Source organism: Centropristis striata, chromosome 2, assembly GCF_030273125.1.
Source record: "Centropristis striata isolate RG_2023a ecotype Rhode Island chromosome 2, C.striata_1.0, whole genome shotgun sequence".
In the NCBI taxonomy this organism is placed as follows: domain Eukaryota; kingdom Metazoa; phylum Chordata; class Actinopteri; order Perciformes; family Serranidae; genus Centropristis; species Centropristis striata.
In genome coordinates, this window is record NC_081518.1 from 2,926,853 (window position 1) to 2,939,783 (window position 12,931).

Genomic DNA, 12,931 nt, shown 5'->3' on the forward strand with positions numbered 1-12,931 from the left:
TACTTTCAGACAATATTCAATAGTATTTCTGCCACTCACAATCAAGATTTTTTTTTTTAAACAAGATACAGAAAGTTCAGTGTTTTACATTTGAGAATTTTGAACAAACTGGGAAAGGTAGGCATATGTAGAAAAGAAAAAAGAAAAGAAAAAGAAAATCTAAATTGAGTTATAATGAAAAAAAATGAACTCCTTGATGTCTGTTTTATCTTGTGAAAAAGGTAGATTTTAGATTTCAATTTTGCTTTATTTCAGAGAAATAATGATAGAAATTCCCAAAAACTACAACTCAAAACCAAAGCAGACAGCAATAATTGCACTTACAACAATCTTCTTTGGATAAATATATACGAATTTAAACATAAAACCAAAGCAAACGTAAGTTCATTACTTACCGGCCCGTTGGCTGCCCTCGTCCGGCCATCATGAGGTTACCCAGAAATTAGAAATCAATACAACCGCAGTGCTTTTATTTTGAAGGTGGTTTGCGTACCCACCTGCAAAGACTCGACTCTTTACTGGTAGTTCACAAGATTTATTTAAAATCGTAGCTCCTTTTTCATACTTTATATCAACTTTATATGAATTACGACGCACTCGTTATTATTTACCGTTCGTTTTTCATTTTTACCGTTCTACCTGTTAAATCCTGTCACTACCTTTCAAAATAAAAGCAGCCGTTTCACACTGGGCAGCCCCTTTTCAAAATAAAAGCATCACAGCATTGTAAAACACCTAGAAAATTTACAAACATGAAAAAACAAGCTATATAATACAAATACACCAATAGGAACCTTGCTAAAGGCCATTTACAGTTATAAATGGAAAAGTGATATGTTGATTGGAGTATTTACTACTTTTTACTGCTATATTTGATTTACTCCACATTAACAGTCTCATCATAACATGTGTTCCTATCAGTAGCAGCTCAAAACCAGATAATTTACTGTATTTTATAAAGCGATTAAATTAATAATGAGCAGAATTTAGTTCCGAGTTTTGGTCCGGCCCCTGCAACCTTCGTGGTATTAGTCATGTGGCCCCTTGGGAAAATGAATTGCCGACCCCTGATATAGACTGTGAGACGTGTATAAGAAGAACCTAGACTGTGAGTTGAGGACGGAGAGTAATGAGAGTGAGGAGGTTTCAGGGGAAGCCCAGCGTGTTGTTTCAGTGGCTAGTTGTGTCATGTTTGGTAATAGAGTGGCGACAGCTGTCTCTTCGTCCCCCCCCCTCATCCTCAGCTGTCGCCCTGCCCCACGGACAGCTGTTCCCCCAACACACACACACACACACACACACACACACACACACACACACTCACACACACAGGCCAGGCTGTAAAAGGCCCGTTTATGTGCCAGTGGGTGAAGGAGGGTAGCTGTGACTCAGCTGATGATGATGATGATGATGATGATGATGGCTAACATGGGGAGATCCCCTCTCACCTGTTTACTGTCCAGCATGACACACCTGCAGCACAACAATACTACTCACACACTCCTTCAGGCCTAAATATCTCAAGATATGACTTTTGGTCCATATCGCCCAGCCGTAGGAAGTATGTATTCATATAGTGGGAGATTAAGTAGATTTTTAAAATCTGGCCAAATGAGGTTGTGTGTGAAAGAGGGATGTACAATGAGGTGTAATACTCTATATGCGTAGTGTTAATATATAAAGTGTATATTGGGTAATACATGGATGTACATTGAGATATAAAGAGACACAGAAATAGTTATTTTAAGAAAAAGAAACTTAATCATTCAACATGGTTAGACATATATACAGACACAGATATAGGAGGGAAGAAGTTTACATGCAGCACAAACAGATGGATGTGAATAATGTGAATAAGGGTTATTAGGTGTGTTGTGGACTGTGTAGATTGATTGATATTGTGTTTCATATATTGTGGCTATTCAGGTCTGAATCCAGGACTACACCCAAGTTTCTGGCTTGGTTTTAGTTTTTTAGCATTACTGTTTGAAGCTGGGTGCTTTTACTTGTTCTTCCTTGGCTCCAGAAACAATAATTTCAGTTTTTTCTTTGTTTGATTGGAGAAAATTCTGCTCCATCCAGTCGTTGCTTTGCTCCATGTATCTCTTCAGTGCTTCTATTGGACAAAAGTCTCCTGGTCACATTGTGATGTAAATTTGTGTGTCGTCTGCATAGCTACACTTTTAAAAAAACATGTTGTTTTAACTGTAAAAAAACGGCAGCTGTGGTTGCCGGAAGTTTAGTTTGTAGTTAATACGGTGCAACTTTTTATAATATTACGGTAAAATTATATTAGCACTGTTGATTTCACGTTTAAGATTGCCATTTTATTCCATATTTTACAGTAAAAAAATAAAAAGTTTTTCCATCAAAAGAAACGCTGTTCTGCCATATAATTGACAAGAAAATACTTTATAAAAGCCGCATGAATTAAAGATGTTACCATTAAATATTACAGAATATTTTTGTTAGAGATATGGTGTTTAGTACATTTAACAGTGAGAAAAAGTATTTTTACAAAAAATAAATGCAAAAATGATGCCTTGTATATATATTACAGTATATTTCTTGCTAAAAAAAAACAGGTTCCAGTGTATTTTTCAGTGGAGTAATGTATTTCAAAAAAGTTTAAAAAATACAGTTTTGGCTGATATATACATTAACAGTGTTTCATTGTTACTGAAACTGAATTAACACATTTATATTTATTACATTTTACAGTCTTTTACTGTCATGGTTTAGCAGTTTTTCACCGTAAAATCTACAGACATTTTTTACAGTGTATTGTAACATGTAGCATATTTTGTTTCTATTTAATATGTTCAGAAATCGAACAGAAGCTAAGTTCAGTGTTTATTGTTATTAATGGCATTCATATATAAACTATGTAAGAAATAAAAACATCTGGGATGGTTGGAGATCTAATTATTCATTCACCCTTATTGCGCTTCTGGGGTTAGAAAAAAAAAAAAAAAAAAAAAAGGAGCGATACTTTGAAATTGGCACAAAATTTGTCTGGCTGTTGAGAATCCATTCATCATCAGGATTAGAGCGGTATGCAGCACATTACTCAGGACCGGTTGGTCCAATTAGCCCTCTGTGGAGCATTGGGAACCAGAGCCCACAGCTCATCTCTCACAGAGAATCATGGGGAGTTTCTGTCTCACTCACCTGGGAGAGAAACGAGCCACAACAGAGGATTCTTCATTTCCTCCTCCAAAGTCACTTTTAATAGTCTGTTAATTAAAGTCTGATTTATCCTGAGAGGCAGCGAGGCTGTGGAGGAACATGCAAAACTCAAGTGCAGAAGTTTTAGTGAGACGTTTCATTGGAAGGATTTAACCCTTTATCGGGCGAAGAACCATATTTGGTAACTTCAGCGGATATCCAAAATAAAAAATAAAAATATTTCGAGAAAAAAGTTGCAAATTTACTATATTAAAGTGGCAGATCTATAAGAAAAAAGTCGCAGATTTAAGAGATTTAAAGTGGCAAATCTGCGTGTAAAAAAGTCACAGATTTACGAGAAAAAAGCAACTTTTTTCACATTTACACATTCTTGCTGTATGTAATATCCTCCAATATTCTCTAGGGTTGAAATTTGGAATTTGCAAGTATTTCAAAGTGTCTTATTAAAGGTTAATGTAGAAAGTAGGGCTGGGCGATACGGACCAGAAGTCATATCCTGATATATTTAAGCTGATTATTAAATATACAATATATATTCTGATATTTTTATTACTAAGTGGGAGCAAATGTTCAGTCAGAGTCAAATATGACATGTCACAAGTAGTTTTATTGGAACCGTTTATTTAAGTGAACATAAATACTTTATAACAACAGAAGAACCTTTTTTTTTTGGTAACGCTTTATAATAAGGTTGCTTTAGATCCGGTAGTTGCAAAAAGCATAGTTAACTTATAGTTGACTTATAATAAATGAGCAATAAAGTATATTTTAATATCAATAAGCAAACAAAATAAGATTAATAAAGGCATGGCAAAGACATAATGGGTGGGTCATGGGTGTTTGTAATGCCATTATTAACACTTATATAAGCTTATAAACACACAATAATGTTAATAAGCATCTTGTAAGGACTTACAAGGGCCTTATTACTTGTTAACTAATGGTTATTACAAGGACCTTAATATAAAGTGTTACCGAAGGATTTAATGTAGAAAGTAGGGCTGGGCGATATGGACCAAAAGTCATATCCAGATATATTTAAGCTGATTATTAGATTTATGATATATATATCCTGATATCTTTATTGCAAAGTGAGAGCAAATGTTCAGTCAAAGTTAAATATGACATGTCACAAGTAGTTTTATTGAAACGTTTATTTAAGTGAACATAAATACTGTATAACAACAGGAGAACCTTTTTTTTGGTAACGCTTTATAATAAGGTCCTTAATAACCATTAATTAACAAGTAATAAGGCATTGTTCTCGCTTTAGATCCGGTAGTTGCAAAAAGCATAGTTAACTTATAGTTAACTTATAATAGATGAGCAATAAAGTATAGTTTAATATCAATAAGCAAACAAAATAAGATTAATAAAGGCATGGCAAACACATAATGGGTGGGTCATGGGTGTTATAATGCCATTATTAACACTAATATAAGCTTATAAACACACAATAATGTTAATAAGCATCTTGTAAGGACTTACAAGGGCCTTATTACTTGTAAATTAATGGCTGGGCGATATGGACCAAAAGTCATATCCAGATATATTTAAGCTGATTATTAGATACCTTTTTTTTTTTTTTTAAATCAAAGCTCCATAAAGTGCACATTTAAATAAAAAAATATCTTAAATAAAAATAGCCTATGAAATAAAATAGGCCAATCCTTTTCTGAAATAGATATATTTATATGAGAAAAGAATAACGAACATTACAAAATAACTGAATATGACAAATATGACTAATAAGGGCAGCATTTATAAAGAAAGAAAGAAAGAAAGAAAGAAAATTTGAACTATATTGTTATCTGAGATATGGTCTAATTCCATATCACATTTAAAAATATATCTTTTATATCGCCCGGCCCTGGTAGAGATGTATTTTAGGCAGGTGTGAAAAAATTTTGTTCAAATAAGAATGCTTTCAAAAATAGAAAGCTTATTTTTTCATCAATTAATTAAATTCAAAGTGAGTTAACAGAAGAAAAAAATAATAAATAAATGAACTCTTAAAACCAGATAAATTAAAGCTGCAAGCAGCGATGAACTGGCCCGAGCAGAGTGACCTGATGATTATTTGGTTCTTACCAAGATAAAAAAAAACTTTAGATTTAGAAGTGTTAGATCATTTATCTTGTTTTAAGAGTTAATTTCTTATTTTACGTGTTCAACATGCTTATTTCTAGATTTAATAATCTTAATTTAAGAAATCTTGTCAAGGTAAATTATCTGTCCATGCAGCAAGATCATTTCTCTAAGATTTACTGTTTTATCTGGTTTTTAGACACATTTTTTGCAGTGTAGTCTGTGTCTGGACAGCAGAGCAGCTCTGATCTGGACCATCTCATCCTGTAAATAACCTGCTGGAGAAGCTTCATGATTGTCAGAGTTTGATTGTATAATGCTTGGCCTCCTGTTGCACATGGCAGCAGGTTACTGGTCTGATTGCACTTTAAAAAAAGAGAAAGAAAGAAACCTTGAGAATGTGATGAGCAGATGTGGATTCACTAATTTACACCAGATCAAATCAGCCTGATTTGTTTTCCTGTACTGGCCCGTAGATTCACTTCTTGGCTCAAACGAAGCTACAGAATCACTGAGAGCCTCTTTCAGCCAAAGATAAATTATAATCTCAAGTGCAGAGTATCTTAAATTTCTCCTTATTTAGATTACAGGATCACAATGCATGGTTTTTAATTTGTAGTGAAGAGGAGAAGCAGTAGATTTGGTTCTAAGGGACTTTAAAGTATAAAAAGAAGCACTGTAACTCCAGATGTTTCCAGATGTGCGTCCTGTTAACTCTTTGGAGTTTTGGGCTATTTTGTTCATTTTTGAATCCTTTCCATCCTGCCTGTATACACCACTTAAAACATGTTTAAATGCCATGTTGGGGTTTTTTTTTCAGCACAACCTCACCTATATGACCTGATAATAATTTATTTTTTTTATTCTGTCTTTTTTAGTCATTTTGTGTCTTTTTTTTGGGTCATTTTGTGTCTTTTTTTGTCATTTTGTGTCTTTTTTTAGTCATTTTGTGTCTTTTTTTGTCATTTTGTGTCTTTTTTAAGTCATTTTGTGTCTTCTTTTGGATCATTTTGTGTCTTTTTTTGGGTAATTTTGTGTCTTTTTTTAGTCTTTTTGTGTCTTTTTTTAGTCATTTTGTGTCTTTTTTTTAGTCATTTTGTGTCTTTTTTGGTCATATTGTGTCTTCTTGTAGTCACTTTGTCTTCTTTTGGTCATTTTGTGTCTTTTTTAGTCCTTTAGTCCAACATAAAATGTGATTTTTAATCTTTTTTTTAACTTTCAAAACACTATCATGCTCAACAAAGAATTTTAAATGTGTCAAATGTGACCAAAGGTGTCAAATCTAACATATAAGAGGGTTCCATCCAGTTCTATCATTTGATACTAAATCTATTTGAGCTTGTCTCCAGTTTTACTTGGTATATCATCATCAAACTGAAACTGGCCTCATGGAGTTTACAGCCAGAACTTTAGAGGTAAATTTACAGTAGGGCTCCACGCTGCTTTGTTTTCTAGTCTGGATGTGATGAAGAAGTCTGGATTTGGAGCTTTTGGAGGGTTAAATCCATAAAGACAAACTGACTGTTCTGTCACTACATCACCAGTCAAATAGATGTTTGACTGACTAAAAGCTAAAGAACGATAAGTGGCCAACACTGGAGAACGTCGTGGAAGAGAACGAACCTGATTGAACCCAGATGCTCCAAATATTTCCTTCATCAAATCCTCTTCTTGAGCCAAATAAATCTCTATTCAAGCACATTTTTGATTGCTGTGATGTGTGTGGAGACCCAGAAGTTTCCAGGAAAGAGGAAGTGTGAAGGAAAACTGGAGTCTGAGATGAGATTCTCTGCTCAGTGACGTGCAGATGTAGCATTAATTTCAGGCTGGAGGTGGATATTAAAGGGTGGAGGTGGATATTAGAGGGACTCTCGGCTGGCTCGTGTGTCAGGAAGCCGTCCAGCCAGCAGGAAGTGATGCAACGGAGCCCTGAAAGATAAAAATATCCCTCATGGAACAAGCAGAAAATCAGGATGTCAGTGTGTTGTGACGGCGTGTTATCGTGTCTGTCAGGTAGCTTCTGACAGACTGGAGCAGCTATCAGCTTTTATTTTTCATTTTAACAATATTTTTTATTCATTTTTCACTTTCACAAGTAAAGGATGGTTACATAATATGGTTCACAGAAATAAAAAGCAAAACAAGTAAACAAAGCAAGGACATCAGGCTCTACAGAACTCAAACAGGGTTCCCACACTTTATAGAATGCAATATGCATGTACAGGTACATCTAAAAAAAAAAAATAGAATATTGTGGAAAAAGTTCAATATTTTTTGTCAATTATTTCAGAAAGTGAAACTCTTATATTATATAGATTCATGACACCCAAGCCTGTTTTTCTTGTAATTTTGATCAGTGCTTCTCAAAAGGGGGTAGGCGTACTCCAGGGGGTACGTGAGATTTTTAAATATACATTTAAAATGCAAAAATCCTTTAAAAATAATTATTTAATAAATATTTTAGGAAAATATGAGTATAAATCCATAAAATGAATTTTATATTCAGTACGCTATTCAATTTCATTCTCCTAAAAACCCAGAGTTTGTGTTTTTAAGTCTTTTTTTTTTTCAACCAAACTTGCTTCACCCTGTTTAGGGGGTACTGGGCTGAAAAAATATTTCAAAGGGGGTACATCACTGAAAAAAGAGTTGAGAACCACTTATTTTGATGATTCTGGCTTAGAGATAATGAAAACACAAAACTCAGTGTCTCAGAAAATTGACTGAAATTGATTCATCAAGTGTCCAGACATCCTTCCACTCTTCATCATCAGTTCTGATGTTTGAATCTGAGGTTTTTTAACGCTGACCTCGTCTTCCTCTCCTCTCCAGGTACCAACCAGTGGCCCCGGGCCCCCGGACAGACCCCCTCCTCCCCCAACTATGAGAACTCCCTCCACTCCCTGGTAAGCTCCGTTAGCCGTTAGCTCCTAGCTAGCTTCAGTTACAGGGAGATTCCTGTCTGACAAATGTTGTGCTGAGGAAGGTGGGGGGGGGGTAACCAAAGTGAACAATACCTGTCCCTCGGGGCCCGCCATCTGTCCTCCAGTCCTCTCTGGGCCGGGACGGTGACAGGTGGGGGAGGGGCTGGTCCGGGTGGTGGTGGTGGTGGTGGTGGTGGTTTGGGGGGTTTGGGGGGTTTGGGGGGGCAGCAGCAGCTGTTTGCTGAACAACTTCTCCAGATTCCTTCGCTGCTGAGCCTCCAGACCCCGGATCAGCTTTCACCTGATGCTGATGTCAGCATTTACATGTTCTGATGTTTACCCTCAGTGGAAGTTATCAGTTATAGATAAATTACTGTGACAGACATGCAAACAGCTTTTTATGACTAATAGAAATGAACACTGTAAAAAATGTCTGTAGATTTTACAGTAAAAAAAACTGCTAAACCACGACAGTAAAAGACGTAAAATGATAAATGAGTTAATTCAGTTTCAGTAACAATGAAACACCATTAATGTATAAATCAGCCAAAACAGTATATTTATAAAAATTTTAAATACATTACTCCACTGTAAAATTCACTGGCATCATGTTTGTAACAAAAATATACTGTAATATATATACAAGCCATCACTGTAATTTTTGCATTTATTTAAAAAAAAAAAATACTTTTTCTCACTGTTAAATGTACTAAACACCATATCTCTAACAAAAATATACTGTAATATTTAATGGTAAAATCTTTAATTTATGCGTTTTCATTTATAAAGTATTTTCTTGTCAATTATATGGCAGAACAGCATTTCTGTTGATGGAAAAACTTTTTATTTATACAGTAAAAAATGGAATAAAATGGCAATCTTAAACGTGAAATCATCAGTGCTAATATCATTTAACCGTAATATTAAATAAACTTCTACAGTATTTATTACGGTAAAGTTCTGGCAACCACAGCTGCTGTTTTTTACCTCATAAATGAAAGATACAGTATATTTCTGTTAGAGATATGGTGTTTGGTACATTTTACAGTGAGAAAAAGTATTTTTTACAAAAGATACATGCAAAAATTACAGTGGTGGCTTGTCTATATATTACAGTATATTTTACAGTAGAGTAATGTATTTTTCAAAAAACAAAACTGCAAGAAATACTGTTTTGGTTGATATATACATTTTCAGTCTTTTACTGTCATGGTTGAGCAGTTTTTCACTGTAAAATCTACAGACATTTTTTTACAGTGTACAGATTCACTTCTCATTGCTTCTTTTAAATGTGTGAAAATGTGTTTACAATCATCACACACAAAGAAAGATTCCCACGATAAAAATAACATTTTACAGTTTAGCTTGTAACAAGAAAGACCCACGTATTTATTGATTGTAGACTAGTGAGCATCCTCAAAAAACAACAACAACAACTTGTCTAAAGTCTGTGTGAACATCACTCAGCACTACAGATTCAAGTCTAAACTGTAAAAAAAAAACACTCTGAGCCTTAAGAATGATTAACCTCTCTGCCTAAATGACTCCTGAGCCTTTTAGTCTCACAAGTGGTTAAATATGACTGAAAAAGATCCCATTACAGTTATTAATGAATAAATGATCGAGGCGGTGAAAGAGAGTTCAGATGATGACGTGATGTTCTCACTTCTCTGGAAGCTGACTCAAAATTCACTGGGAATCTGGAAAAGTCCCGTTGGAAAGAAAACAGTGATGAACAACTGTCTGAACATGAGAGTTTCAGACTCAGTTCACTGTTAAAATGACTAATAACTGACTGAATATGTTTTTATTAGACTGAGATTTAACAAAACAGTCCAGTAAATGTGTCTGTTTCTTCATATTACAACAGTAAAGAGATATTTATATATATATATATTTATATGTAATATTATGCATGATAATTGTCTATCTGTCACGATATTTACTATATCGACTTATCGTTCCATTTATACAAATGGATATGATAGTTGTTTTTTTTTACTTTTTTTACTTTTTGTGTTTAAAGTAAAGCTGAAAATGATTGACAGGCAGCACAAACTGGCAAAAAAAACCTTTATTTCCCAAGCAGCCATTCCAGCTATTTTTTTATAAATTTTTTATTTTTTTATTTATAGATTTATAGATTTTATTGATTTTTATCAAAACAAAAACATAAACAACATATAAGTGCTCTCTATATTCACAAAGATATCGCAACAGCAAGAAAAAAAGTCGCAGATTTAAGAGATTTAAAGTGGCAAATCTGTGCGAAAAAAGTCACAGATTTACGAGAAAAAAGTGGGAAAAAAGCAACTTTTTTTCTCGCAGATTCACGACGCATTTTTTTCCCCGTAGATTTGCCATTTTGATCTCGTAAATTTTTTTCTTAAAATATTACCCCCCTCCCCCGGGTCAGTATGTCAGGTAATATTTCATGAAAAAAGTTGCAAATTTACTAGATTAAAGTGGCAAATCTGTGCGAAAAAAGTCAGAGATTTACAAGAAAAAAGTGGGGAAAAAACAACTTTTTTCTCCCAGATTCACCACTTTAAATCTCATAAATCTGCGCATTTTTTTCCCGTAGATTTGCCACTTTAATCTCGTAAACTTTTTTCTCAAAATATCATTTTCGTATGTTTTTTTTTTTTTACACATTCTGGCTGTATGTAATATCCTCCAATATTCTCTAGGGTTGAAATTTGGAATTTGCAAGTATTTCAATGAGTGCCTTATTAAGGGTTAAAGTGATTCTTGTCAATGGAGAAGCAGCTTTTACCTCACAACAATTATCTCCACAGAGAAATAAAAAACATATTTTGAAAGCCAGCGTTCTGCAGAAACTTTAGTGCATTGTGTGTGATATAAAGTGGAGGATGTGAACTTCCAAACCCAAAGAAAAGGAGGAAAGAGCGATAGCGTGGAATGAATGGTCAGCATGTGCGTGCTTCCTCTCTAAACCCGCCTTCTTGCCTGTGTGTCTTTACAGAAACAATCTCTCTCCACAGCTCGCTGCTGCTACTTACAGATACTGATCTTTTTTTTATAATCCTGTCTTATTCTTATTTGACTTTGCCAGAAAAACCGAGTTCATCAGCAGTTACATGAGCATCTCCAGGATGCCATGTCTTTCTTAAAGGATGTCTGCGAGGTATCTCCACATAGAGTTATTATATTATTATTCATATATATTATATTTACTCATTACGTGTCCCCATTACGTCTTTTTTGCATTCCTCATTCTTTTCTTTTTGCCTTGCACCTCACAGTGACACGCGGTTTCATTTTTATTGCCTTTTGTTTCCATATTGTGATGTTGTGATTCAGCCGTTCCAGCTCTGAGTAATCAGGTTAACCCTCTGGAGTCTGCAGAAACTCCAAATCCAGACTTCTTCTTCACATCCAGACTAGAAAACAAAGCAGAAAATGACCAAAAAAGACACAAATAACTAAAAAAAGACACAAAATGACTAAAAAAAAAGACAAAATGACTAAAAAAAATACACAAAATGACTAAAAAAGACACAAAATGACTAAAAAAGAAACTAAATTACTTTTTAAAAAAAAGGACTTATATGTTATATTTGCAACCTTTGTTTACATTTGCAACATTTCAAATTCTTTATTGAGCATGATAGTGTTTTGAATGTCAAAAAAAGATTCAAAATCACATTTTATGTTGGACTAAAGGACTAAAAAAAGACACAAAATGACCAAAAAAAGACACAAAATGACCAAAAAAAGACACAAAATGACAAAAAAAATACACAAAATGACTAAAAAAGACACAAAATGGCTAAAAAATACACAAAATGACTAAAAAAGAAACAAAATTACTTAAAAAAAGGACTTATATGTTATATTTGCAACATTTGTTTACATTTGCAACATTTAAAATTCTTTATTGAGCATGATCGTGTTTTGAATGTCAAAAAAAGATTCAAAATCACATTTTATGTTGGACTAAAGGACTAAAAAAAGACACAAAATTACCAAAAAAAGGCACAAATGACTAAAAAGAAGACAAAAAATGACAAAAAAGACACAAAATGACAAAAACAAAACAAAAAAACAGACACAAAATGACCAAAAAAGAAACAAAATGACTAAAAGAAGACACAAAAAGACCCAAAATGACTAAAAAAAGACACCAAAAAAGACACAGAAAAGGAAATTTTGGATTCAAAAATGGAGAAAATAAACCCCAGACTCCATGGAGTTAACTTCTGCTCACATGTTCAGTTCTGAGTCGTGTGTTTCTGATGTGAATCTGTCAGTTATTCACATGAACAGAAGTGAATTTTGACTTTTACAACTCGAGCTGAAACGGCTCCATTGATCTTGCATTTTGAATTTTTTATCTTGTGTTTCAGATGTTTTTTTCTTCTTTTCTTTTAAAGTCCTCACCATACAATCAGTGTTTTTCATTTTCGGTCCTAATGTGCTTATCCTAAGCTGCTCTCTCTGTTTCCCTTCTCTCTCCAATCCTCCCAGTCTCGGATGGAGGATCGTCTGGACAGACTGGATGATGCAATCCTGGTCCTGAGGAACCACGCCGTGGGCTCCACCGCCAGTCTGCCCGGCGACATCCACAGCCTGCTGGGACAGGCTCAGAACGGGCCAATCGCAGCTCTCGGAGCTAACTTCCCTGCTTCTGCATTGGCTCCGAGCCGGACAGCAGCGATGGTACGAAAAAAAAACTTCACATATGTGTTTAGATCTCCACCCGCAGG

At 34.5% G+C, this 12,931-nt stretch overlaps 1 protein-coding gene across 1 annotated transcript in view; it reads left to right on the forward strand.

Annotated features, from left to right (window-relative positions):
- Window positions 1-12,931, forward strand: part of tcf12 (transcription factor 12) — a 154,540-nt gene that overhangs the window by 129,510 nt on the left and 12,099 nt on the right. The window contains exons 14-16 of the mRNA XM_059359131.1: window positions 8,110-8,183; window positions 11,278-11,349; window positions 12,693-12,884. Of these exons, the coding sequence (XP_059215114.1) occupies window positions 8,110-8,183; window positions 11,278-11,349; window positions 12,693-12,884 (338 nt within the window). The remainder of the gene's footprint in view (window positions 1-8,109; window positions 8,184-11,277; window positions 11,350-12,692; window positions 12,885-12,931) is intronic.